This window comes from Lepus europaeus, chromosome 17 (assembly GCF_033115175.1).
Source record: "Lepus europaeus isolate LE1 chromosome 17, mLepTim1.pri, whole genome shotgun sequence".
Lineage (NCBI taxonomy): Eukaryota > Metazoa > Chordata > Mammalia > Lagomorpha > Leporidae > Lepus > Lepus europaeus.
Window position 1 is genome coordinate 61,128,070 of NC_084843.1, and position 27,518 is coordinate 61,155,587.

Sequence of the window (27,518 nt, forward strand, 5' to 3'; positions counted from 1 at the left end):
GCTGGCCCAGGGGAAGCTCTTGAGATGTCTGCCACCCGTCTGGGCCCTGCTATTTTTAGTCCCAGCTGAAATGACTCACCCTGCACCCAGACAGGTAGAGACAGCCTCAGTGGGCCCCAGGCGTGCTGTGCCTGGCTCCAGCCTTGGGGTTGCCCTACCTGGGGCCACCTCCAAATGCCCTGTCCAGCAGCCTGAGGGCAAAGCTGGGGTGCAGGGCCCCTGCATCCTGCCAGGCCTCGGGGGGCTCCCTCGGCGACTCACGGCACAGGGCCCCGGGAGGCCAAGCCCTGGCAGGCTGTGGAGTTTCCGCTTGAGCCAGCCGTGGGCCTCCGAGTGGAGGACAGTGTGGTCCCTCGTTGACCTCCTCAGCGGCCAGGGTGCTGGAGAGAAGAGCCCACTCAATGTCCCTGGGTAGGTGTGTGCCAGCTGGGGTGGCCTCCTGTCCTCACGCGCCCAGGTCTGCGTTGTCTCCTGGCATGGGGGATGCTCACTGCCACCCAGGAGAGTCCCGGGCAAGACAGGGCACTGGCCACCCTGGAGCGGAGCCATTGGCCGTGTCCTGGAGAAAGGGCAGGTGTGGGAGGGCACTGTGGGTTCCTGATCCAGTCTCACCTCATCGGGGCTCCTGGCAGCCCAAGTCCCAGGGCCCAAGTCCAAGGCTCCCCTGTGCAGTTCGGGGGGATGTCTCTGTTCACCCCCCACCCAGGGGAGGGACTGGGCTGGGACTCTGGGAGGAGCCCAGAGCTCTGTGCTGGCTGGGACGTCCTTGCCAGCACCACCAGGGAGAAGGGTGGACCTGCCAGGTGCAGCCCCGGGCGGAAGGAGAGGCACAGGCCAGGGAGGGAACTGGGGGGCTGGAGAAGACCCTGAGGAATAGAAAGGAATGAGCACAAGGGCACGGCCTTGCAGCAGGTGCGGCTGGCCCAGGCCTCGGTGCCTCCGTGTCCCTGGCTGCCTGACACCCGGGGTGAGTGTTTGAGGGGTGGAGGGCAGTGGATGGCCCCGCCTGGTTGGGGGGCAGGAGAGGCCCAGCTGCAGAGCTCCCCGGGCCTGGAAGCAGACGGAGGAAGCCTTACCACCCAGATGAGGAGCCGGCGCTGCCTCCTTGGCCTGAGGGTTTTCAGGGGAGCAGTGGCTGCCACCCAGACCTCGCCTCTGTGCTCATCTGCGGCGTGCTGGCGCTCTTCCGTGGCCCGGGGTCTGGGGTCCAGGCGGCAGCTCTGATGCCCCAGGACCGGGCGGCCTTGGCCATCACTTCTCTCTGGGCACCAGTGTCCTCCTTGGTAAGTTACTGCCGTAGGGGAGCCCCTTCCCAGCTATGAGTTGTAACTGCACTGAGTGAAAGTGAGAACAGGGGGTGCTGGTGCCCCAGGGCCTCCTCTCCCTGCCGCACCCCGGGGGACCCATCCTCTCAGCACCGCTGTCTTCACTTCCCCCTCTAGGCAGCTGCTGTGCTGGCCCTCGCCGGCTGGCTCTCCTGCAGTGGCAGCTCCTAGGATGTGCAGCTCAGGGGGGCCGCGGGCCCTGTCCCTCCCCAGAGAAGTCTCAGTGTCAGAACCTTCCACGCCACAGCCACACTCTTCAACCCGTGTCCCCCAACAGCCCTCAGGGCGGGCAGGAGGTCCCCATGTGGCACATGAGACACGGGTCCTGGGGAGGGGGCACTCGGGAGACTGGCTCCGGCTCCCCCGCCTGGGGTGCGTCCTACAGCCACAGTCTGGGGCACTAGGTCCTGGCCCAGGCTTCCCCCGACTCAGCCCTGGAGGCTGGCAGCTGCAGGCACCCACGACAGAGAGCGGGGAACCCATGGGGTGACAGAGGAGGGGTCCTGGGGGCGTCCTTTTCCAGCCAGCCATGGGGGGGGTTCCCCACCCTTCCACCACCTTCGGCTTGGCTTCGGGCGTGGTCAGCAGGGCCTCGCAGAGGGAGGAGCGGGGATCTTATACACAGATATGGGAGGGGCAGTGGCCAGGCAGTAGACCAGGGGTGGCCATGGGCAGTGCCCCAGAGCTACTGTCAGTCTCCTTGATATTCAATGATCCTAGTGACACTGGGCATGGCCGGGGGCCGGTCCGGTCAGGGGGCAGCCAGGGGCCCCTGAGCCGGTGGCTGGGCTGGCACCTGAGCCAAGTCAGCAGTTCCTCAAATTGTGTCACAACCCAGGCTGCACCAGCCCCACAGCTAATAATATTGGCAGATGTAGGTCACGCAACTTGATCCCCTGGGCTCAAGGCCCACCCCAGCTCATGAGCTCCAGGCTGGCCGTGAGCAGGTGGATGCTGGGTTCAGGGACCTAAAAGCAGACCCCTGGGCATGCGACCCTGGGGGGCTGGGTCTGGGAGGGAGCCCAGCCCCCGGGGTGCTCGTCCTTGCAAAGCCAATGGCAGGCAAGCTAGCGGCTAGCATGGGAGCAGCCTGGGGAACCTACAAGTCCTGTGGCCACCAGGGGCTGGCAGCTGAGAGTCTGTGGAGTGATGACAACGCTGACAATGAGCTTTTACAGATAATACACGGCATGTCCTGTTCGGGCTGTGCCTGGTTCCTTTAGTGCTAACAGAGGCCATGAGGAGACTGCGGCTCATCGGCTGGCAAAGAGAAGCAGCCCCGAGCACCAACTGGCCTGTGTCTGGGACGCCACAGACGCCACTGCCGCGTGTGGCACTTGTGGTGGTGGCAGTGGGGGCTGCCTGACATGTGGCTGGCAGCAGACTCACGGTCCAGGATGCCAGCCTCGGCACGTGGGGTCGAGGGCTGGCAGCCTGCAGGTGAGCCTGCACGAGGTGACCCCCGGGCTGGTGGCCAGGGCAGCACTGGGGCAGCCAGGGACACTGAGTCTGACTCCAGGAGCAGGTGCTGGCACCTGGCGCAGGCCCGAGCCCTCTGAGGTCTGGGAGAAGCTGCCCGGGGGCACAGGCTGAGGGCTGGCCCTGGGCAGAGCACAGCTGCGGGGGAGCCACCGTGGCTTCCAGGCAGAGGTCTGGCTGCCCAGGGGCTCAGCCTTCAGCCTTGCCTCCTCCTTTGGAGATCCCAGTGTCAGGGCCTGGGGCTGTGCCTCTGAACCACCTCTGAGGGCCCTGCCTCTCCAGAGCGGGACCCCGGACACCGCTGTGCAAGACCTATGGATAGCAGAATCACAGGTGAAAGGCCTCGAAGGGCCTGACGCTGGCTGGGCCCTGCAGGGTGCTTGGGGCTGCAGCAGGGAGCCAGGATGGACAGGGTCTTCCCTCCCTCCCCGGCCTCACCCCCATACCTGTACAGAGACACCAGCATCCTCCTGCTCGGCTCAGGCCCCGCCTCCTGGGCCTCTATCAGGTGTCCATCAGCAAGCTGAGAACACCTAGATAAGGTAGTGGGGCTGCCAGCCAGTGTTCCCAAAGGCCCTAAGCCCTCCCCCTTGCCTTGCCCGGGACCCACTCCCCTGGGAAAAGCCCAGCCAGGCCAAGGTACAGAAGAGGCAGTCCTGCCCTCCCTGGAGCAACCTGGTGGAGGGGAGTTGGGGGGCTGGCACCAGGCATGGTGGTCAGACACGCTCTCCCCAAACAAAGCCCAGCGCCGGCACCTTTACTTCCTGCACCATGGGCCGTGGAAGCGGCGGAAGCTGGGCCCTTGTCCCTGGGGAACACCCCTTTAGGAGGGTCTCCGTGGAGTGACAGCACCCGGGGCAGCCAGGACTGACAGGAGCAGTGCAGGGTCCCTCTGCCGTTCACTCCCGGCGACGTTCTCTGTGTGAGGTTGGCTCGGTGCCAATCACAGACTGGGGCCCTGGCCTCCGTGTGTTCCCTGGGTGCCTGCCCTCTGTGCACCTTCGCCACCTCCTTTATTGAGAGTCCCCAGACAGGGCCCGGCACCTGCCCTGCGGCCAGGGCTTGACTGTTCCTCTCATCTCCCACCCTGGACTTCCTCAAGGGCAGTCCCCGGCGGTCACTCTGAGGTTTCACTGCCTAGAGTGGCACCCAACGCCCCGCCAGCCAGTTAATCGCTGTGGACCAAGGGCAAAGGATAAACACTTGAACACGGGTTGCCAAGGCGCAGACACTGATCCAAGTGCTCTGCGTGTGACAACACTTCTGCACACGCCTGCCTGCTGAGGCAGGCCTTCACGCGGCCCCCATCTTCCTGATGCCGACACCCCGGCGGGGGACGGGAGGCCGCTTGCCCGTGGCCACTCAGCCTGGAAAAGGCAGGTCCGGCTCCAGCCGCCGCAGCTGCCACACAACATACTCTGCTGCCTCCTGGCGATGCTGCCCTGCACAGCAGGGTGGACACCTCGGTCAGAGCCAGGAAAGACCCCTGCTCCAAAGGGCAGCTCGCCACCTCTGCCAAGCCCGTGGATTAGGCCCTGTCTTTAATACGGCCCGTTCACCCTTTCCCACTCTCCTGGACCCGTACCTGGCACAGCGCGTCTGGGCTCAGCCGCTATTTGCCTCATGGACCTCAAAGCATGCACCGCTTCTTGGAGACTCTTGGGTGTCACTCCCCTCCCCCAACTGAGCCTCAGTTTCCTGCTCTGGGAAATGGGCTGGCTCACTCTTGTCACAGGGTGGCATGTCTGGTAGGGCTCCCAAGTGGCTCCAGAAGTGACACTGTTGGTCATCTGTGAACTTGAGTCTTGGCACTGCTTGCTGAGTGCCTGCCTAGACAGCCGGGTGACTTTGTCTGGCGACAATGGGCCTGGGGCCAACAGGGTGCTTGCTCTCTGCCCCTTGGGGGAGCACTTCCTTCTCTAGAGCCCAGCCACATGAGACATGCAGATAAGCTGGCAGATTCCAGAGCCCGGGTGGATAGTGGCTTGTTTTGCCACCTGACAGGGCGGGGTGTACTTGTGCAAACCTTTCTTGAGGCAAACAGACCCAGAGGGTCCACCCCTTCTGGCTCTCAGTGGGGAGGGCAGGGGGATGGAGGGGTGAATGGGGGGGGGCCCACTGCAGCTAACAAGTGGCGGCTTGCAAACCTTAGCAGGCTGCGGTGACCCCGGGTGGGGCAGCCAATGAGCTCCTCGGCTGCGGTGGCACCACCGGGGAGTCCGCCTGTCTTTGGCTGGTGCAGTGGCGGGAGGGGCCTCAGCCCGCCAGTCAGGGCTGAGGAGCCCTGTCTCCAGGAGGCCCAGGCAGATCTGCTCTCTTCGTCTTTGGGAGCTGACTGGGCTGCCACGTTTTCAACTTTTCCCACCTCCCTGGAAGGAGGCCGGCCTGTGGGGGCGGTGTGGGGGCAGCGGCTAGGAAGACAGCACAGCCAATAAATGCTGTGGCCGCCCCTGGACTTGAGCTTTGAGCAGGGTGAGGCAGGAGGGAGTGGGAAGGCTGTGCTCAGGACACAGCAGGCCAGAGGGGCCGAGGGGGAAGGAACAGGAAAGCAGAGGGTGGTGGTCTTGGCCCGGGTGTCCACCCAGGACTGCTGTCAGGGGATCCCAGGGTCCTGTGCCCCGGACACAGCCCAGGCCTTCCCCCTTGCCCAGATGCAATCTGCCCTGGCACAGGGAAGTGTCAGCAGCAACAGGTGCTTGCGTCTCATCCCCCACCCCTCAACGCGCCCCTGCTCAATGCGGACCAATCAAGGCCAATCACATAATAAACATATATTTATAGATGTACAATTTCAGAATTCTAATTCAAGAAATACAGCTTGTCAGGGATCCTTTAGGATCTGTGTTCTTATTGCACGTGGCTCAGCCGTCTAGGGATGTCTACCAAGACCAGCCGGTCGGCGGGGGAGGCAGGGGCAGAGCACCAGGGCCACCGTGGCGGGGCGCTCCGGCCCGCATCCAGTTCTTGTGATCTCCCTGGGCCAAGGTGGCCACTTCATTGCAGGGTGGGGCCTTGTTTAAAAAACAGATCTGACATTTCCTTATCCAGCTTCCTTCCCAGCCAGAATCCCGTTGGTTGGGTACTTTAAGACCAAGAGCCAGGAGAAGCTGCAGGCGGGCAGCCAGGGCTCCCTTCCTGCGGGCGGCTCGGGGGAGTAAGGCTTTGGAGGGCAGTGCGATGACACAGGGCTGCCGCTGCAGGAGACCTGGGAGATTCCAACCAGCCCAATCGGCCTGGCACAACCCACGGGGATGCGTGACCCACTCCTTCCCTGGCAGCGAGCGCTGTTCCGAGAAGATCCGCGTCTGAAGGTGAGAAGAGAAGACGCTCTGGTTCAGGACTTTGTGCGCGGCGCAGCAGGCGGCCGGGCAGAGGCCCTTTCTCAGAGGCGGATGCGCCCGCGGCACCGACTCTTCTTCAGCAGCTGGGCTGTGGGTCAGGGTCCTGGGCACCACCTGCTGACCCTCGGAGAGGAACCTTTGGAGTCCGTGGTGCCCGACTCTGGAAAACCAGCGGCAATGATGGAGCTGTGCCCCGTGGCACCTCTAAGGCAAAACCTGCTCAGGAACTTAGGGCTGGGGAGATGCTTAAGTAGAACCTGGTCTCCACTCCAGGCCCCGCTGCCCTGGAGGGTGTGGGGGGCTGGCCGGGGGGCTCCCGGGCCCGTGGGGTGGCCAGTCTCCTGCCAGCAGGCCCTACCTGGGGCCTCCACGTGACTCAATACTGAGCTGGCTCCTACCCTAGGGGCACCTGGCCCCCTTCTCCCCCAAGCTTAACCGCCAACCTGGTGACCTTTAGAAGTTTTCTACAGATTTAAACTACCATGATTACTGCTGCCATCTAAAACGGGCTGGGGTGGGCGACGCTGACTGCCCCCCGGCTGGCCTCGGGCTGGCAGCCAAGGCCAATGCCCAGCTTTGGACGGACTGGGCTGCCTTCCCCGCAACAGGCCTCGTCTTTTAAAACCTGGAAGAAATCAGCTAAACAACCTTGCCAAATCCCTGCATAGTTAAAAGTAGAATATATATATATATATCTTCATATATGCCTATTTACATATAAATAGATATATATACACACACACGCATCTACAGATTACGCTCTGCGAACAGTACTCCTTCCTTTTCCTCCGTCTCCCCTTGGTCACCACTCTGCCTGGCTTCTCCTGACAGCTGCCTGGTGGGGGGAACGGCCACTGGCTGCCCCCAGCCCTTCCCACAGACATGTGCCAGGAGGGATCCACTCTCCTTCCGTTGCCATGGTTTCTGTATCCTAGGAGAGAGCAGGTGCAGAGCTTCTGCCAGGCCTGGGAAGCAGGGAGGCAGCCCTGCGGCAGGGCTTCCGTCTGTCCTAAGAGCCGTCCGCGTCGCTGGGTGAGAGAGAGGGCAGCTGTGTGGCGTTGGGCCTCCAATTCCATTTTAATTCTTTTTTTTTGTATGTCTTTCTTTAAATATACAGTCTATCACCTTGGCTCAGTGCGTGTCACCAAAAGTTCTCCAGGGATTTCATAGTCTGGGGAAGAGAGGGGTACCAGTTAGCGCGGCAGCCCGCAGCTGGCGCCCCAGCTCCACCACACAAGCAGACCTCCGTGCCCCTGCGGGGGGCTGCACTTCCTGCCGGAAGCTCCGACAAAGGGCCTGCAGGCAGAGTCTGCCAAGGGAGGGGCCGGGCGGGGACCCACACAGCCAGGAGCCTCTCCCGGTGCTGCCCCTCTGGCAGATGCTGGGAACAGAGCCCACAGCCCACACACAGGCAGAGGGGGTGCCTGTACCGAGCGGCTGCATCTGAACCTGAACTCGTGACCTTCCGCTGCCGTTCTCAGACCACAGGTGCGATGCCTGGGCGGGCCGGATGCCTGTGGCTTCCAGGCTGAAAGGTGTGGTACACTCAAGAGAGGGCCTTATGGGCAGTGACCACGGTGCCCAGGCCTCTCCTCTTCTAGGCTGTCAGGCTGCCCAGGCATCTTGTTCCGTTTCCTCTTGGCCCACCTGTTCCCACAAGGTTCTGCCTGGGATCAGGTGTGCAGTGTGGGAGGGCTATCTTGGGCCCGGTAATATTTGGGGGCCTACATTCCAGAGCAGACTGTAGTGTGCTATGATTGGAAAAGGGCCTGGGGTTCGCTGGGGTACACCGAGAGCTGCACTCTGCCTGGTTTTGGGGTACCCCACAGCTGCAGAGCCAGAGAGTAGGGGGGGCATGGGGTGAGAGCACCACCAGAGGGTGAAACCAGCAGCAGTTTCCAAGGAGGCCTCGGGGCTGCCCGCCTCCGGAGACTGCAGGTTGGACTGGAGGCGGGTCCATCACGACCGCCCGCCTCCTCCCTCCCCTCTTCTCCTCTTCTCCTTTGCCTCATGACCAGGGCCAAAGCTGCCAGGAGTTGCAAGGCAGAGGCAGCCCCGGCTCATACTTGGACCTTGGTGGTGTGGCGGGCCCAGGACTATCCATGCACCTCTGACAGCCGGTTACAGCTTGGGGTGGTCATCTTCTGTGCCTTGTGGTACATATTGGAGTCACCGAAGTAGCGGGCCCGGTACAGCAAGCCTTCCTCTGCAAAGCAATGGCGATGGGTCAGAGCCCCCACCCAGCCCCACCCCCACGCCTCCCAGAATCTGCAGGAAGCTTGCCTGCGCCTGTGGGAGGAAGAAGGCCGTGAAAGGCCCAGGGGCTAGGGCAGAGCTGGCTTCCCATAGGGAGGACCCTGGAGCAGCAGTCCCAACCTGGGACAGGGCCCTTTGTGCTGACTGTGGGTGAGGCTGGCGCCAGGTAGTGGCAAGGCCTCCTCCGGCCCTGCTCACAGGGCCTGCCCGGACGCACGCGCACACGCACACACACACACGCAGGCCGCCCCGCTGCAGGGCCCGCCCGGACGCATGCGCACATGCACACACACACGCAGGCCACCCCGCTGCAGGGCCCGCCCGGACGCACGCGCACTCACTCTGCTGCTTCTCCTTCCAGCAGTTGTTGCGGAGGTTGGCAATGTAGTCGTCTTCCACGTTCCGCTCCACCGTCTTCAGGCTGGAGCCCGTGTACTCCTCGGCGAAGGTGTCGGCCACGTAGTACGGGACGTTCAGGTGGTCAGTGACTCGTTTGTGGATGTGGCCCACCGACCTGGCCGGGAGTACAGCGGGCGTTCAGCGGGCCTGGGCCTTCAGGCCCCGGGAAGCCCTAGGGACGCTGGGGCCGCCTGACAGGAGTGCCGCAGATGCCCAGGAGTGGGTTCCCTCCTAGACCAGGGCAGGCCTCGTGCGCTGCCCAGAACGAGGGCCTGAGGCAAAGGCCAGGGTCGCTCCGGCACAGGGGCCTGGATGGTGACAAGCTCTTCCTTCAGGCTGTTTCACACCGCGGACACTGGGGGCCGGCGGAGAGGGGAAGTCCCTTTTGAGGGGTGGGCCCAGTCTCTGGGACTGGGGAAGGAGTGCAGGCGCTGGCCCTGTGTCCTCGCTGAGGGCCTGCCCGCCCCCGGGAGCTGACGCCCCAAGCCAAGAGGACAGCCAGGAGCAGCCGCAGCTTCGGGCGCCAAGGCACAGAGGCCACACTTCACAGGCTCCGCAGCCTGCCGAGGAGCCTCCACACAGACAGGAGGCGGCCCCCAAGGACAGCCCCCTGCCCGCCCCAGCTGCAGGAAAGGGCTGCCGCTTGGCCACAGGAGGAGCAGAGACTGTGGGTCCAGTGGGCCAGCTCTGCCCCCTGCTGTCTCTGAGCAGGAGTGCGCCAGGCTCCTGGCGGCCTGGGAGGAGCAGAGGGCTTCCTGGACCCTGGACGGGAGGCGAGCACCCACTGCGGACTGCATGCCAGGCTGGCCGAGGCGCTGGAAGTCCGTGAAGGGAGCAGACCCCAGACCCCTCACAGGGCCAAACCTCTGCTGGCCGCAGAGGTCACCTAATCCCGCAACAGCTGCTGCTGGACGCTACTGAGCCAGGCACTCACATGTGTTACTCCTGTTCACAAGCAAGCACACGTGGAATTCCCACTTCACAAATGGGGAGACTGAGGTCATGTAACTTGTCCAAGGTCACACCATCCCAGTGCACAGGCCGGGAGTCCAAGCCACCTTTGCTCTGACTCTCCAGCCCCTGCTCTGCCCACGGCCCCCAGGGCCCCACCCGGAGATTCTGATCTCAGCAGCTCAAGTGGGATGTGGGCGGCAGTTACGAAGTCCCTGACATCTCTGCAAAGCCTAAGGCCTGCAGCTTCCACTGCACGGTCTGAGGGAATTGGAACCCCGGAAAAGACGGGGAGCCTTGGCCTAACAGAGCCAGTTTTGTGCACTGTGACGGAGAACCTGCCGGGTCAGGGCGGGTAGCCCCTGCCTGCCCGTGGCCGTGGCCCTGGCCTCGCCCCCCTGCAGGTACTCACGGTCTTAGACTTAGACTGTAGGGTGGACTGGAGACCATGAGCTGGCTGAGAGCGGACACGAGGATCAGGATGAGGATGGGCATCAGCTGGACAAACACCCCAAGCCCGCCCTGGAGGGAAGAGCCAACGGTCACTGGCTGGACCTGTGCGTGTGTGGCATCAGCCACACATGCCACCAGCTCCTCTAGTGCAACGGGACCCCAAAACACAGCCGCTCCGCTGCCTGCCAGCGTTCCCAGATAAAACACAGCACAGTCCAGGCAAGTGAGGTCTTCGCGCTGACTTGTAAAAGACACCAAAAACTCGGCAAGCAGCTGCCGCCGGGACAACAGGAGGCAGGCTGCAGGAGACTGTCACCACAGGATCTACCAATTTAAAAATTCACCAATTAAACCTTTAGAAATCAAAACATGCATTCATTCACTGTAGGATGATTTAGGATTTAAAACCTCTTTTGTATGTTAAGTACGAAAGAAAAATTTCTAACCAAATGAACAAATCAACACTGTCAGAGCGACAGAGCCCTCTGCTGCCAGGATGGCAAGCACTGAGCAGCGGCCTGCGCGCTGTAACCTCGGAGGCTGGCGGCTTGTAGACGCGTGGTGCGGCAATGCGGGATGCACGCGATCTAGCTCTCAGTTTTGCGTGCACTTTTTTTTTTAAGAGTGTTGAAAGGAAGGAAGAAGAGTCAGCACTACAGTCACCCTTGACAATTTTCTCATGGACTTTGTGTTGCCGGAAAACGTCTCGCAGGCCTTCAGCACGAGGGGCTGCACAAGAGCCATTCACACTGAGCCTGTGCGTAGGTGGAGGAGTTTCCGCATCACAGGCCCCAACAGCGCCCAGCAAAGCCCCACGCCTGCAGGCAACGTGGAGTGTGGCTCCCTCTGGCGTCGCTCCGCAGAATGGCAGGAGCGGCCATGATGGCTCCTTGGCCAAGGGTTGTGGCAGCACCGCGGGGCCCAGAATGGACAGCACAGGAGAGCGCGCCCTCCTCCAGGACCCGCACCCTGGGGTGGGCTCGGCGTCCTCCCCCTGCTCTCCCTGGCGCCTTCCTCACTCACGTCACCCTGGTTCTCCCTGCGGTCCTGCCTTTGCTGGTAGGTATAGCGCATGCGGCCGTTGCTGTACACGTGGACGTTACCTGGGGGTCAGAGGAGCTGAGTCAGGAAAGACAAGGAAAGGAAGAGGCTGGCACCGGGTCTCCCACCATCACCCCCAGGGGGATGGGGCGTAGGCGGGTGGGGAACTCACTGGAAGGGAAGCCACCACCAAAGAACATGTTGAAGAGGTCCTCGGGAGAGATGTCAGCCTCGAAGCCACGGTGGAAGTCCCCGCGCCCAGGGCCGTGCCGGGCTGCCTGGCTCTTGTCGTCGCCGAACTGGTCATACTGCTTCCTTTTCTCTGGGTTGCTAAGTACAGCATACGCTGTGCCAATGGCTGGAAAGCAGGCGATGGGTCAGGCCCAGGGACGTGGGGGAGGGGTGGCGACAGCCAAGCGCTCGGTGCTGTTGGCTCTGGCTCCGTGTGGGTGCTTTAGGAAGTGGGAGGCTTGAGAGCAGGTGGCAGGCGAGGCTGCTGCGAGTGTGGGAGACTCCCGAGTGACTCTGGGCGCCCAGGAAGCCGGGGATCCAGGCTACTCGCCCTCCTCCTCCTGCCGACGGCCTTCACGGGCACTGGTGCACTGACCCCTAACACAAACCCCATCAACTCTGGACCCGTGAGGAAACCGAGGCACAGAGAAGTCAGGGACTGCCGCAGCCTCTGCTCTCAGGGCCCGGAATCGACGCCGGACATGTTTTGCCTCAAAACTCCTTTTTCCTTTTTCTTTTCTTTTTTTTTTTGACAGGCAGAGTGGATAATGAGAGAGAGACAGAGAGAAAGGTCTTCCTTTTGCCGTTGGTTCACCCTCCAATGGCCGCTGCGGCCGGCGCATCTCGCTGATCCGAAGCCAGGAGCCAGGTGCTTCTCCTGGTCTCCCATGCGGGTGCAGGGCCCAAGGACTTGGGCCATCCTCCACTGCCTTCCCAGGCCATAGCAGAGAGCTGGCCTGGAAGAGGGGCAACCGGGATAGAATCCGGCGCCCCAACCAGGACTAGAACCTGGTGTGCTGGCGCCGCAAGGCGGAGGATTAACCTGTTAAGGCACAGCGCCGACCCCTTTTTCTTTTTTAAGAAAGATCTATCTAGGCTGGCTCCGTTGCTCACTTGGTTAATCCTTCGCCTGCGGCGCATATGGGTGCTGGGTTCTAGTCCCGGTTGCCCCTCTTCCAGTCCAGCTCTCTGCTGTGGCCCGGGAGGGCAGTGGAGGATGGCCTAAGTGCTTGGGCCCTGTACCCTCATGGGAGACTGGGAGGAACTACTCGGCTCCTGGCTTTGGATCAGCACAGTGCGCTGGCTGTAGTGGCCATTTGGAGGTGAACCAATGGAAGGAAGACCTTTCTCTCTCTAACTCTATCTGTCAAAAAAAAAAAAAAAAATCCATCTATCATCTATCTAAAAGAAGGAGTATGTGAGAGAAAGAGAGAAAGAGGGAGGGAGGGGGGAGGGGGAAAGGACAAAGAAAGAGAGACCTTCCATCCACTGGCTCACTTCTCAAATGACCACGATAGGGAGTTCTGGGCCAGTTCAAGGCCTGAACTCCGTCCTGGTCTCCCAGGTGGCTGGCAGGGGCCCAAGCACTTGGGCCGTCTTCTGCTGCCTTCCCGGGGCATTAGCATGAAGCCAGCTGGGAAGCAGAGCAGCCAGGACTTGAACCAACATTCTGATACGGGATGCCGGCATCTCACGTGGTGGCTTAGCCCACTGGGTCACAATGCAGGCCCCTGGTTCCGTTTTCCGACTTTATGAAAATCACAAAACCCCCATCCTCACTCCTCTCCTCTGAGGCACTCAATGGGCTGCGGCAGCCCTTCCTAGAGTGACATAATCCACAAGTTGCAGTGTGACAGGGGACACCCCGATACATGACGTCCTCAGCGTGCGCTGGACAGCAGCAGGGACATGGGGCCGATGGAGACTCCTCCTCTGCTGCTGTAGCTGGGGTGACCCTCCTCCCGGCAGGCCTGCTCCCAGCTTCTGTGCCCCGCCTGGCTCTGCGGCAGGAAGCCTATGCCCCCACAGGCCCCAGCTCTGCGCCCTCCAGGTCTCTGCTCCTTTTCCTCAAGCTGCCCACTGGGAGGAGTGGGTCATGGCAGCGTCAGGAATCCCTGAGGGTGAGCAGGGAGAGTCCTGTCCTCTGTACCTGCGGGGGCAGGCAGCTGGCAGAGGTCAGCGCAAAGAACATCAACCTCGGCTGTCCTGCCTCCCGTGCCCACTCCTTTCCCGCAGGGCAGGCCCCTGGCAGACAGCAGCAGGCTGTGGGGGCTGCTGTGCTACAGGTCCCCACCTGGCTGTGGCCATGGGCCAGCGCTGCACAGCACCCTGCCCAGGCCCACAGGGACCAGCCACTGTGCCGCCTCCCAGGGCAGGTGGATGGCGACCAGCCACTGTGCCGCCTCCCAGGGCAGGTGGATGGCGACCAGCCACTGTGCCGCCTCCCAGGGCAGGTGGACGGCGACCAGCCGCTGTGCCGCCTCCCAGGGCAGGTGGACGGCGACCAGCCGCTGTGCCGCCTCCCAGGGCAGGTGGACGGCGACCAGCCGCTGTGCCGCCTCCCAGGGCAAGTGGACGGCGACCAGCCGCTGTGCCGCCTCCCAGGGCAGGTGGACGGCGACCAGCCGCTGTGCCGCCTCCCAGGGCAGGTGGACGGGGACCAGCCGCTGTGCCGCCTCCCAGGGCAGGTGGACGGCGACCAGCCGCTGTGCCACTTCCCAGGGCAGGTGGACGGCGACCAGTCACTGTGCCGCCTCCCAGGGCAGGTGGACGGCGACCAGCCGCTGTGCCGCCTCCCAGGGCAGGTGGATGGGGACCAGCCGCTGTGCCGCCTCCCAGGGCAGGTGGGCAGGGAGGACGGGGGGACAGAGATGTCTGGGGAATAAACAAGTGAAGAGCCCAGAAACACAGTGCAGTACCCGTCTGTACGGACAGGTGCCTGAGAGGCTGATTGTGAATGCAGCTGATAATTTCAGCCGGAAGTAATGCACCCATCCCCACACCAAAGCCCCTGAGGCTGCTCCCCTGCAGGCCGAGGGCTGCACGTGGGGGGTGTGTGGGTGGGGGTGGCACTGATGAGGCCACTGGGCCAGAGGCCCCGCCCTGGGGCTTCTCTGCCCCCAGCACTGCCTAACGGGAAGCACCCAAGGGCAGTCAGGAGGTCCACGCCTTCCCTCGCTTGCCCACTGTGTGATCTGGAGAAGGCCCTGGAAGTCTCGGCTCAGCTCCTGTCCTATGACCCCGGGGAGGCAGGAGCGGTCCATCTGAGCCCGGCTGGATGCTTCACGGCCAGAGGGGCTGCCAGGACCTACTTCCGGGAAGAGGCCCTTGCACCCCAGGAACCTGGGCCTGGGCCCACGTCCTGCCCTCCACTTGCTGGGAAAGCTGTCTGGGGCCCTCGGTCCCTCCAAGGACAGGAGCTGCGGACGCCAAAGCGCAGGATGTGGGGCCAGCTCACCTTTGAAAGCTTCAGTGGCGCCGGGCGCGTGGTTCTTGTCCGGGTGGAATTTGAGGGCCAGCTTGCGGTAGGCCTTCTTCAAGTCCTCGTCGGAGGCGCCTCTGCTCACACCCAGGATCTCGTAGTAATCTTTGCACTGCTTGACCCTGGGAGGGAGAAGAGCGTGGATGGGGCGCCCTGCATGGGCTCAGAGCCGTGCAGTGAGGCTGGGAGGAACGGGCGGGACAGGGCACAGACAGCCAGGCATGGCAGAGGGCTCCCCAGGTCAGCTGCCTTAGGGGCAGAGGAGCCACAGTGGACTCCAACTGTGGGCACGGCCCACTGGCAACACCAAGAGCATGTTCAGCACTTAAGGGCAGCTGCTATCACGCTTCTTTTGCTAACAGCTCGCTCACTGGTGGTGGCCTCGGGCCTGCCCGTGTGTGGACGACTACCACCCAAGGCAAGTGTGTCCCCAGCTCAACCAGGTGTCGTCTCCCCCGGCAATGGGCGTCCTGAGTGGGGAACAGAAAGGCCAGAAATGGAAGTGGTCTCTTGGTGCCCATCAGACCCCTGGGGCTCTCCCGCCATTTCCGACCTTTCGGATCCCTGCAGATAGGCTGCTGCTCCAAAGTCAGCTTCTACTGGCTACTACTGACGGCTGCGCTGGTCAAAACCCTGCCTGCCACAGACGCTTAAGCCCAGACTGTGCTCCTACAGCAAACTATGGAGGCACCTGGACACACACGGGCAAACCCCCGTCTGGAAGCATGGCAGCGTCTCCACGGGCAGCCAGCAGGTGAGCACAGCCCGGAGGGATTCCACAGACCGCAGAGCGAGGAGAGCAGCGGGCGCCCGGCCCCGGGAACCCTGGTGGCCGCTCTGTGCAGGGCCCGCCACAGCCCTGGAGGGGCACTCTGCTTCCCGGCTCCACTGCTCTGAAAAGGTCTTTGTTGGAGGCGGGGATGTGGGTTGGGGAGAATCTAGGTGGGGACATCAAGTCCCATCTCTGACAAATGGAGCCATGTCAGAGGCCCCGGGCCTGTGCGGCCAGGACAGGGGACAGTGGCAGAGGCCTGTGCTGTGGCTGTGCCGGTGGGAGGACCCGTGCAGTCCTGGTTCCCACACTACTGCAGGGCCTGTGGAAGTACGCAGGGGTCTTGGTGAGTCTCCTCCGCCCCCCAAGCCCATCCCAGGGCCCACCCGGACCACACTACCTCTTCACAGCGGCTACTTGTTCTGCAGTGTAGCCTTTGGTGCTCTCTCCTCCTCCGGCTTCTCCGTTGGCTGAGGGGGCCTCGGGCCCCGCTGCTTTCCTGTGGGTGGCATGGGACGCGTCTGTGGAGTGGGGCTGGCTCCCGGGAGATTGTGACTTCTGGTTGAGGGACTCGATTAGGGCTGTGTAGGACAAGGACACCATTGAGGGCTCCTGCTCCAGCACGGCTGTGTGACTCGGCCAACGGACTGTGTGGCCCAGGAGAGGCCGGGCCCCTGCATCCCCGCCCAGCAATGCCACTCGCTCCTCCCTGCTGTGGGCCTGTGCGTGCCAGTGGAGGAAGTCCCCTGCTCTCGAGGTGCCACAGCCCTCAGGAGGAGGCAGGCTGTAGGCCATTTCTGTTTTCTGCATGCATGGCATTACTAAGGAACGGTAACACTAAATTCACGGGTAAATCTATACTTCTACTTTACTTTTCTGAGAATATATTTAAACAAGTATATTCATCTCCTCTTTACTTACCGATCCAGCTTCTTGCTAATACATCTGGGAATGCAGTGGAAGATGGCCCAAGTGCTGGGGCCCCTGCCACCCATATGGAAGACCAAGATGGAGCTCCTGGTTCCAGCCTGGTGCAGTCCCGGCCATTGTGGCCATCTGGGGAGTGAACCAGCAGATGGGAGATCCCTCTCTCTCTCCTTTTTTTTAATTGTCTTTTTAAAAATTATATATTTTTTAGAAAGCTTTTATTTAACAAACATAAATTTCATAGGTACAGCTTTAGGACTATAACAGTTCTTCCTCCCATACCCGCCCTCCCACCCCCACTCCCATCCCATTCTTCATTAAGATTCATTTTTAATTAACTTTCTATACAGAAGACCAACTCTGCACTAAGGAAAGACTCCGAGTCTGCCGTGTGGCCTGCTTCCCATGTTGGAGATCTCTTTCTGTCCCTCCCTCTCCCTCTGCCACTCTGCCTTTCATATACATAAACACTTTAGAGTTCACTGAATTCTACTTTATTTCCTTCAATGTATTTGCTTTTAATTCAGCTTTTCTATTGAACTCATTCAAATCTGCACACTTCTTTTTGCATTATTCCACTTTTTTTTTTGACAGGCAGAATGGACAGTGAGAGAGAGAGAGAGAGACAAAAAGGTCTTCCTTTTGCCGTTGGTTCACCCTCCAATGGCCGCCGCGGCCGGCGCACCGCGCTGTTCTGATGGCAGGAGCCAGGTGCTTCTCCTGGTCTCCCATGGGGTGCAGGGCCCAAGCACTTGGGCCATCCTCCACTGCACTCCCTGGCCACAGCAGAGAGCTGGACTGGAAGAGGGGCAACCAGGACAGAATCCGGCGCCCCGACCGGGACTAGAACCCGGTGTGCCAGCGCCACAGGCAGAGGATGAGCCTACTGAGCCATGGCGCCGGCCCCACATTTTTTTTAAAAAAAGATTTAGTTATGGGGCCAGCACTGTGGCATAGTGGGTTAACGCCCTGGCCTGCAGTGCCAGCATCCCACATGGGCGCCAGTTCGAGACCCGGCTGCTCCACTTCCTATCCAGCTCTCTGCTATGGCCTGGGGAAGCAGTTGAAGATGGCCCATCCCGCATAGGAGACACAGAGGGGATTCCTGGCTCCTGGCTTTGGATCAGCACAGCTCTGGCCATTGCAGCCAATTGGGGAGTGAGCCATTGGGTGGAAGACCTCTCTCTCTCCCTCTGCCTTCCTCTCTCTGTGTAACTCTGACTTTCAAATAATAAAATCTAAAAAGAAAAAGATTTATTTATTTATTTATTTGACAGTCAGAGTTACAGAGGGAAAATGTGAGGTCTTCCATCCACTGGTTCACTCCCTAAATGACCACAACGGCTGGAGCTGGGTCAATCTGAAGCCAGGAGCCAAGAGCTTCCTCTAGGTCTTCCATGCAGGTGCAGGGGCCCAAGGACTTGGGCCATCTTCTACTGCTTTCCCAGGTACAATAGCAGGGAGCTGGACACGAAGTGGAACAGCCAGGACTCAAACCAGCGCCAACATGGGATGCCGGCACCGCAGATGGCAGCTTTACCTGCTATGCCACAGTGCCGGTCCTACCCCACATTTTGAATATTCAAAGTATTCAGTTAATTGCACTATCTGCTATTATTTCCTGTTTGTATCTTTTTTTTTGGACAGATAGAGTTATAGACAATGAGAGAGAGAGAGAGAGAGAGAGAGAGAGGGAGGCAAAGAGAAAGGTCTTCCTTCCGTTGGTTTACTCCCAAATGGCCACTATGGCTGGCACTGTGCCGATCTGAAGCCAGGAGCCAGGTGCTTCTTCCTGGTCTCCCATGCGGGTACAGGGGCCCAAGCACTTGGGCCATCCTCCACTGCCCTCCCAGGCCACAGCAGAGAGCTAGACTGGAAGAGAAGCAACCGGGACTAGAACCTGGCGCCCATATGGGATGCCGGCGCCACAGGCGGAAGATTAACCAAATGAACCACGGCGCTGGCCTGTATCTTTGCTTTTTAAAACACTTTCATAGTAAATCTGTATTAGTATAAAGACTAATATCAAATCAGCAGTAAGTTAGTACTAATTTTAATGTTTTCTATTTTAAAAATATTATTTATTTTCATTTTATTTGAAAAGCAGAGAGGCAGAGACAGAGAGATTTTTCCATCCATTTTCACTCCCCAAAAGCCTGCAACAGCCCAAGGAGGCCAGGTCACAGCCTGGAGTCAGTGTGGAATTCTACCTGGGTCTCCCGCATGGGTGGCAGGGATGCAAGTATTGGAGCCATCACGGCCGCCTCCCAGGGTGCACACTGGCAGGAAGCTGGAGCCGGAAGCAGAGCCAGGACTGGCACCCAGGCATTCCGATCTGGAATGTGGGGGTCCCAAGGCACAACTTTATTACTGCACCAAACTGCTGTGCCACTGTTTCCTAAGTTTATTCTAAAAAAAAGTTCTTGTTTTTACTTACTTATTTGAAAGGCAGAGAGACAGAGAGAGGGAAAGAGAGAGAGAGAGAAAGAGAGACATACAGACAGAACTTTGATCTGTTGGTTCACTTCCTAAATGCCTACATACAGCTGGGCCAGGCAAAAGTGAGGAGCTAGGAACTCAACCTGGGTTTCCCTCAAGGGGACAGAGACCAAGCACATGTATGGTAGAATGAAAAGGCCATGCCAAGATGGCCACTAGCAAGCGAGCTTCAGTTACTCAGGAATGGCTTTGGAAACTCCCTGGCAACAGAGCCTGTCTGGCAACAGGCTGTGATTGGTTAGGGCATAAACAGCCCCTTGACCGGATTGGCTGCCTTGGCTATATAAGCTGCTGTACTAACTGAAATAAATGAGTCTGTATTAGTATCTGGCCTGCTTTCACCCACTCCCGGGGTCTGTGTGGTGACTCCACGCCTCTTGCCCCCACCGCACTTCTCCTCTCAGAACAAATCCACAGCAACATCTGGTGCCAACGTGACTGAGAGAGACAGCGTGTCAGACTCGGCGGGTTTCCCCTTGATTCGGCAAGTAGGCCCGTAGATGCTTTGTGTGCTGTTCGGTTCTGTGAGGGTGAGTACAGAAGCCCTCTACGGCCCTTTCCTTGTCCTGTCCTTGGTCAAAGTGACCCCAGGTTAGGCACACACCACCCAGAAGCATAACACCACTTCTTGGCTCCTCCTTTTTGGTTTGCCCGGCGAATTCGCATAAGGGCTGATCATCTCAGAATTCGGAACCAAGTCATCTTCCCTTACTCGAGAGAGGTGACACTCTGGAGACACCATGTGGGCATACGGCCTTGACCTAACGAATCAAGGAAGTCCCCCACTAAGCACAGGACATACGTACGATCTGATACACCACTGTCTGTTCGTCTAATGTAGGGAACCCCTGCAGAATGCCATCCGCCGCTGAGGTGCTAGGAATTTGTTTTGTTACGGCAGCAGTGCTGTGGGTGTCTTTCCTTTGGCTAGAAAGCGGCTCAAACATGGGAAAGATACCCCCTTCTTGGAAACCCACACAGATTACTAAACACAATGAATCTGTGAGTGATAAGAGCCTGACACTCCAGGCCTCTGCCTCACAGGCAACAGTTGATAACTTAGGGAGAGCACCAACAGTGAAAATGACATGACAGCAGCCAATGCAGCAATGCCTGGTCAGCCACCCCCCAAATATCCGGGGGATGAACTTGGATGACTTCGAGGCAATAACCCATGTGAGGTCATCCCATCCACACCCAGTGAGGATCCCCACGTTTGTGGCAGTCCCCTGAGAGCACCCCAGGCTCTCAGGGCAGCCGCTAGACCCCATCCCACCCGCACGTTTGCCATTAATGTTGGAGTGGACCCAGTGCATCAGCTGTCACCATGAGGTCAGTTACCCAAACCCAAGTCCTTGGTGCCTGCTGACTCAGTGAGGACGGCCCAGATCTCTGGTAGAAGTCCCCTCTGCTCATGTATTCCAGGCACAAAATCAGTTTTGAGGACCTCGCCTCCCCCATCATGCCTGGGGCGGTAAGGAGCCCCAGCCCACCTGGACCACTGCCGTGTCACGTCTCATGTGTGCGTGTGTGCTGCGTGCTATCTCACATCACAGCTGCACTGCCTGGACTGCTCCCAGCATCTTTCCAACATGCTCCCTGCCTGCTGCACTCACGGCGCTGTGCTGGGACTCAGAACCACTACTGCAACACGCGTGGCTCTCGCCCACAGGGCTGAGAGCAGGGCTCACAGGGAACAGAGCTCTGACCCGAGCCGCCAGCAAGCTTGGCGAGTCTGCGGCTGGGAAGTCGAAGCGCAGGAGCTGACAGCAGGGCCCGCCCCGGGACGGGGGAGCAGTCCCGACGATCGGGTCTGTTACGGAGCACCCAATGCGCGTCTGGCAGGCACCATCACATGTTCTTTGTGCATCAGTTTGTGCATGTCACAACGGCCCAGAAGGCAGGCCTTACTACCTACCCGCCTCACCGCCCACAGCGGCACGGCTGCTCAGACGGCCCGAGGGACATGTGAACCCCAGGAGGACCAGCCCTTAACTATGCTGCTATTCCAGATCACACATGTCTGGGTGGGGGGAAGGGCTGCCAGCAAAGTCACTCCAAGTGTAGAGGGATGTTAGATTCAGACAGCCCCAGGTTCAAATTTCAGCTCTGCCACTAACTAGCTGGTTTATGAAATGCGCCTGAAGCTCAGCTTCCTCACAACGGTGGTATAAGGATGGCACAGAGACTGCCCGGAGGAAAAATTCAACATGAGGGGCTGGCGCTGTGGTGCAGCAGGCTAAGGCCCCGCTTGGGCCAGCCACATCCCATGTTGGAGGTGGGTCATCCTGACCATGGTTACTCTGCACTTCTGATCCAGCTTCCTGCTAACGGGCCTACGGTGCAGCTGATGGCTCAAGTACTTAGGGCCCTGCCACTCCGTGGGAGACCTGGATGGAGCTCCTGGCTTCAGCCGGGACTAGCCCAGGTTTCTGTGGGCATTGGGGAGTGAACCCATACATGGAGGTTCTCTCTCTCTTCTTTTTTTTGTCACTCTGTCCAATAAATAAATCCTTACAAAAGAAAAAAAAGTTCAAAACAAGCAGCTGCTAGGACCTGGGCTGATGACATGAGTGGCCGTGGGAGCAGACTCGCCAGGGAGGTGGCGGAACCCCAGTGGGGGTGGGGGGCAGGCTGGGAGGAGCTCCACGGCTGAGGAAGCCAAGTCTCAGCGCTCTGCCGGCTCTGGACCAGATCTCAGGCAGGCCCAATGCCAAGCCCAGGCAGGCACCAAGAGCACTGGCCAGGGAAGCAAGCAACAGACGCAGGGATGCTGGTCGAGGTGGGACGGAGCAGAGCTGGTTCTTCCTGGGGCTCTTACAGAAGTTGTTGGGGTGGGCACTGGGCCTAGCAGCAGAGATCCGGGTCCCACCCTGGAATGTCCGAGTTCCATTCCGGGCTCAGGCTCCTGACTCCAGCTTCCTGCCAATGCAGACCCTGGGAGGCTGCGGTCATGGCGTAAGTCGTTGGGTTCCTGCCACTCACGTGGGAGACCTGGTTTGAGTTCCTGGTTTTGGCCTCTGCCCAGCCCTAGGCACTGCGGGCATCTGGGGAGCAAGCCAGCAGACTGCATCTCTGTCTCTCAAATGAAGAAATAAAAATGAACGAAGTTGTTTCTTCCAGTTTCTCTGGCAGTTCAGTGGTCCGGACTGAGCCTGATGTGTCTTAAGGTCAACGTTAGCAGTCATCCAATCGCCACAGACACACAGAAGCATCAGCCAGGAAACGGATGGGCTCTCCTCAGTACCTCTCAGGGAAGATTCTGGAAGTTGTTCAGGGCAGTGACATGGGGTCAGCCACTCGAATCTGGCCACCCCGATGGAAGCGCGCCCTATGGGGAGTGGATGTGCTCTGGGTCACACCGCAGTTTCCTGCTCGAGTAGGAAGTTCATCTCCTGGCTGCTGGCGAGCAGGTGCTTCTCACGGCCTGGATGACCCCTAAGCCAGGCCTGTGGGACGTCTGCTTCATCCCGATTCCGTGAGCTCCCCAGTGACAGTGGCCGACAGGACATGGCACAGTTAGGAGACGGAACAGCTTCATGCTAAGCCTGCTCTGACTCTGCCTGGGAACCCAAGGGGAGAAGACAAAGGTGGAGCTGGGAAGGCGGCGGAGGAGGCGGAGGCCGCGGCCAGCAGGGGCTGCCCCTCACAAGCCCAGGCCGCAGTCAGGCTGCCCGGCTGTTTCAAACTCGCTCTGCCACTGCCAGCAGGGGCATCCTAGCTTCTCCTGCAGAACTGTCTCCTCGCGGTGGGCACCTGACCTAGTGGCTGAGGCAACGTGTCCCACCTCGGAGTGCCTGCATCGGACACTTGTCCCCGGCTCTTGATTCCAGCTTCCTGGCAATGCAGACCCTGGGAGGCAGTGATGACTGGGTCACTACCACGCACGTGGGAGCCTGGACAGAGGTCCCAGCTCCTGGCTCTGGCTCTGAACCAGACACAGATCCAGCTGTTCAGGCATTCAGGGAGAGAACCAACAGATGGGCTTGCTCTCTCTGCTTCTCAAATAGGTAAAAACATATTTTTTTTAAAGTACCTCCCTTGTGAGGGTTAAGAGTGAGTGCACTCAGCACAACGCCCAGCGACCACCACTGTGCAGTATGTGTGACCGCTGCTCTGTCCTTAGGCAAGCAAGGGTTTCAGGATCTCAGAGGTCGGAGTGGGGAGGGAGCCTGTCCCGATGGCGTGGACACCTGTCAGTCCTTTGCTAATCAGCTGTGTGCCCCTGCCAAGTTAGCTCATCCATCACGGGCTGCTCCTAGGTGGCACGAGACTCAGTAACAAAGAGAATGGGGGGGTGCAGCATGGGGCTCGCGGGGGCTGAGACTGAGGGGCCATCCCCACACCGGGCCTTGCCAGCACTAGTGTCTCCCTCTCTGACGCTGACCCTGCCCTCTCTGTGGGCTGCTCATGCAGCCTGGCCTTCCTGACTTAGCCTGGGGCCCAGAGCCAGGCCCAGACCTCAGGCAGCCTTGGGGCCCATGCTGGCCAACCCTCTCTTTGTATGCTGGGGAAACTGAGGCCTACAGATGTTTTCATGAGCTCCTTAGAAAATCTGGTACCTTCCACCATTGCTGCTAAGCCCCCAGAAAACCCAATGGCTCTCAGGCAGCCAGTGCTAGACAGAAACTCCCGGGAAGAGACTAACCAGGTCCATCACCCCTGCTCTGCGACCCCAGTTGAGAGTTCAGCCACTGCTCCACGATGCTTCCCTGACCACCTCCCACAGCGTCAGGCCAAGTCCTTCCAGGTGGCTCCCTCTCCCAGCCCCTCCCTCCATGCGAGCGTCTACCTCTCCAAGGTTGCGCTCCGTAACTGCTCCTGATCCTTCTCTGACTTCCCAGCTTGGCCTTTTCCCAGACTGCCTCTGCAGCATCCGACAGCGCCGCTGCTCACCGCCTCCTTGATCCGCCTCTCCATGGCGACCCGGCCGCTGCCGTCTCCTGGAGCCTCTTCCTGCTGCTGCTCTGTCTCGCTCTGCCTCTGCCCACAATGGCCTGCAGCAGCCTTCTCTCCATGTCGCACCCATCCCCACGGTGACCCTCGCCACGCACAGCTCTGGTACGCTCCATCAAGCAGAGGCTATCAGACTTCTACGTGGAACCTGAGGTCTCTCCTGAGTCCCACACTGACAACTCCTCTGGAACATCCTACTAGCACCCCCGTTCCCCACCTATCTCTCCCCCTCCCAGTTTCTCCCCCCCTCTTAAAGATTTACTTATTTATTTGGAAGACAGAGTTACAGAGAGGCAGAGGCAGAGAAAGAGAGAAAGAGGTCTTCCATCCGCTGGTTCAGTCCTCAAATGGTTGCAATGGCCAGAGCTGCGCCAATCTGAAGCCAGGAGCTTCTTCGGATTCTCCCATGCAGGTACAGGGGCCCAAGGACTTGGGCCATCCTCCACTGCTTTCCCAGGTCATAGCAGAGAGCTGGATCAGAAGTGGAGCAGCTGGGACTTGAACCGGCGTGCATATGGGATGCACTGCAGGTGGCGGCTTTACCCGCTTCGCCACAGCGCCGGCCCCCTGTCCTCCATGTCTTTTCCCACTGTTTCATTCTCTAAGCCTCAGATTCCTCTGAAAGCACAGCTGAAGTGTTGTCTCCCATCTTACTCTGCACGGCCTTCCCTCTGGTGGAGTAACGTTACGTTTACGCCCTTGCGATAGCACCGACTGCACTGCTCACAGCTTCGCGTTCAAATGTGCTTGTCCCCCACACTCGCCCCACCCACTGTGCGCCCACGGATGGTGCCGACGGGATTTGTGCTCAGTTACAGTCAGGACCTTTTGCTCTGTAGTTTCCCCACATAACTGTCTCCTTCACTAGGCCGTAAGCTCTCTGAAGCAAGGGCTCACATCGCACCAGCGCCACCACACCACTTAGCACGAAGCACCGAACTTTGCGAACAAACAACACAGCAAGCAGATCTCCCACAAAAGTCTGTTGCCTTGAATGAGCATCAGAAATGAGCCCAAGCCCAAAGCACCCAGTGCAGACAACCACCTAAGACTTCTTAGCCAAGATTTCCCTGTCCCTGGTCTAGGCTAACCCCAGGTCCTTGTCAACTCAGCGCAGGGCTAGTGAGGGCACAAGGCGATGCATGAGTGAAAACAACAAACACGCAGCCGGCGACTCTCCTGCCCGAGCCGCAGGGAGGACACCCCCAGCCCCTGAACGGGCACAGGAGGCGCTGACAGCACGACCCCCGCCCCCCACCCCCCCAGGCCTGAGGCTGCTCCTTTCCTGCCTCCTCCTGAGCTCCAGCAAGCAGGGTGAGAACACCGACAGCAGGAGGTCCAGAGCCCCCGGACTCCCCGCGTAGACCACGTGGCTTACCACGAGCAGGTTACCCAGGAGGCCTGGCAAACACACCCTGAACTCTCTCCAAGAGCAGGCAAACAGGCCAAAGATCAACCTGCAGAGCCAGGCGGGAGGGAGGCTCAGGCGCTGCCAGCCTTCTCCCGGCGCCATTGCATAACCCGGGCAGGCTCAGCAGGCTGCCGGCTGCTCTTCAGTTTCCCCGCCCTCCTTCAGCGCCCCCTCGCCGAGTCCCAGAACTCCCCAACGCCCAGCTGTGGAATCCCGGGCAAGTCTCTCCGGGACGGCCTCTCATCCACGGAGCGCCCACGCTGTTCTTCGCTCTGTCTCCCCAACTCTCTAAACGAACAGGCCCTGTGGGCACGGCTGGGACCCGCAGAACCCGCGCCAGCCTCCCATCGTGCAGATGAGCAAGGCCAGGCCGAGCGAGCCCCGGCTCTCCCAGGGCCTGCTCTGAGCCGGACGAGCGCCGGCACGTTTGTCTGTAGCGGTTCTGGGCGAAGTGAGGGGATGAGCCGAGACTAGCTCGCTACTCCGCGCACGGCTTCGGAGTTTTCAGTCCAGGGCCGCGCAGCAGCCGCCCCTGGGGCCCACCCCACCCGGGGCCCTCAGCCCCGAGGGGCCGGCACTCAGGACGGCCGTCCGGCGGTGGCGTGGCGGGGGCAAACACGCAGGCTGCCGATTCGGGAGGCTGGTCCCCGGCCCTGCCCAGCAGACGTGCGGGGGAGCGAAGACATGGAGGCACCTCTCCCGGGCGCCCGAGCGGCGAAAATCCTTCTCTCTAGAGCCCTTTCTCTCCCTCAGAGAAGTTATGTTTATTTCCCTAACTGTACTATTTCCCAGGCCGGCAACTGGCCCTGGGCCACCCAACGGCCCCTTGGGAGAAGTAGTTCGAGTTTGCTCCCTGGTAAGCTCCAAGAGCCCCGTCTGCCAGCGCGTCGCATCCTCCAGAGTGTCACATCCCACAGCGGTCTGCAAGCACCCCGAAAGCCGACGTCCCGGACACCCCGGTCTTCAGGCGTCCAGCATCCCAAGCAGGCGAGGGAGGGAAAGACTACACCTCCCAGCAGCCACCGCGCGACGCAGTGCGCAGGCGTAGCCGCGCCTCACCACCCCTCCCCCTCCCCCAACTGCTCCCGTCGGTCCGTTCCCGTGTTCCCCCCTTCAGTTCCAATTTCGTCCCTCCGTCTCTCGGCACCTGACACTCACCGCGAACTCGCGGCGTCGGGTACAGCCGCTGTGCCTTGTCCAGGAAGCGGAGGGCCCGGTCGGGCTGGTTGCTCTGGATGGCCTTGAGGGCGATGCTAATACAACGCTCGGCTTCATCCTTGTTGGATTCCATGGCGGAACCAGAGCACGGAACCAGGGAGGGGGAGGCCGGGCGAGCGAAAGGCTGCGCCAGCCGCCGGCGCGTCGCGGGGCAGGCCGGCGCACAGTGATGACATAGCCCCTCCGCCCCTCCTTCCCGAGATCTGAGCGAGACCGAGCGAGGGCGGAAGCACTACCGTATGTCTTCGAAGAGAGGGACGTTCGGCGTTGGAATTCGTAATAGTGCGTGCCCACATACCTAGGGCTGGAGGTAGCACTTCCTGAGAGTTGAGCATGGTTGCAGGTTCCTGGCGGTCATCTCTGTGTTTGAGACGAAGACATTTATTTTTTCATTGAGCATGTATTTGACGAGTAGCCACTATTTCTGACATGGTTGTAGGATGGAGACATAGCGGTGGGCAGAACAAAGCCCCTGCCTTCATGCCCCTTACATTCCGGTGTGTGTAGGGCGTGCAGAGACATCCGGTAAGCAGGTATGTTCACACAGTGATGAACGCTGTGAGGACGAGTACAGGGAAGGCGGGGGTACTGCCGAGAGCTGCCTTCCTCATTAAGAGAAATCACTCAGAGCTTATCTTTTTTTTTTTTTTTAAAGATTTATTTATTTATTTGGAAGTCAGAGTTACAGAGAGGCAGAGGCAGAGGTGCAGAGAGAGAGGTCTTCCATCCACTGGTTCACTCCCCAAATGGTCGCAACGGCTGGAGCTGTGCCGATCCGAAGCCAGGAGCTTCTTCTGGGTCTCCCACGTGGGTACAAGGGCCCAAGCACTTGGGCCATCTTCCACTGCTTTCCCAGGCCATAGCAGAGAGCTGGATAGGAAGTGGAGCAGCCGGGTCTCGAACCAGCGCCCATATGGGATGCCAGCACTGCAGGTGGCGGCTTTACCTGCTCCACCACAGCGCCGGCCCCCCAGCTTATCATCTTAAGAGGCACCTG

General features: G+C 60.1%; 1 protein-coding gene across 2 annotated transcripts; it reads right to left on the reverse strand.

The window, feature by feature from the left end:
* Positions 1–5,561: 5,561 nt before the first annotated feature.
* Positions 5,562–26,674, reverse strand: DNAJB12 (DnaJ heat shock protein family (Hsp40) member B12). Of its 2 annotated transcripts, none has more exons than XM_062215135.1 (9): positions 26,462–26,674; positions 15,911–16,091; positions 14,715–14,860; positions 11,418–11,603; positions 11,228–11,307; positions 10,164–10,273; positions 8,743–8,915; positions 8,254–8,351; positions 5,562–7,316 (listed from the first exon to the last, which is right to left on the reverse strand). In XM_062215135.1, the coding sequence occupies exons 1-9, from the start codon at positions 26,592–26,594 to the stop codon at positions 7,287–7,289; spliced, it is 1,137 nt and encodes a 378-aa protein (XP_062071119.1). In that variant the 5' UTR covers positions 26,595–26,674; the 3' UTR covers positions 5,562–7,286. The 2 variants fall into 2 exon arrangements, with proteins under 2 accessions (XP_062071119.1, XP_062071120.1); XM_062215136.1 differs by having other exon boundaries at positions 8,218–8,351.
* Positions 26,675–27,518: the final 844 nt, after the last annotated feature.

Coding starts and splice junctions, on each gene's coding strand:
- DNAJB12 (XM_062215135.1), bottom strand. CDS start 26,594: ATGGAATCCAACAAGGATGAAGCCGAGCGTTGTATTAGCATCGCCCTC. Junction 14,861..15,910: donor CAAGTAGCCGCTGTGAAGAG/GTAGTGTGGTCC, acceptor TCTCCCTCCCAG/GGTCAAGCAGTGCAAAGATT. Junction 11,308..11,417: donor TGGTGGTGGCTTCCCTTCCA/GTGAGTTCCCCA, acceptor TCTGACCCCCAG/GTAACGTCCACGTGTACAGC.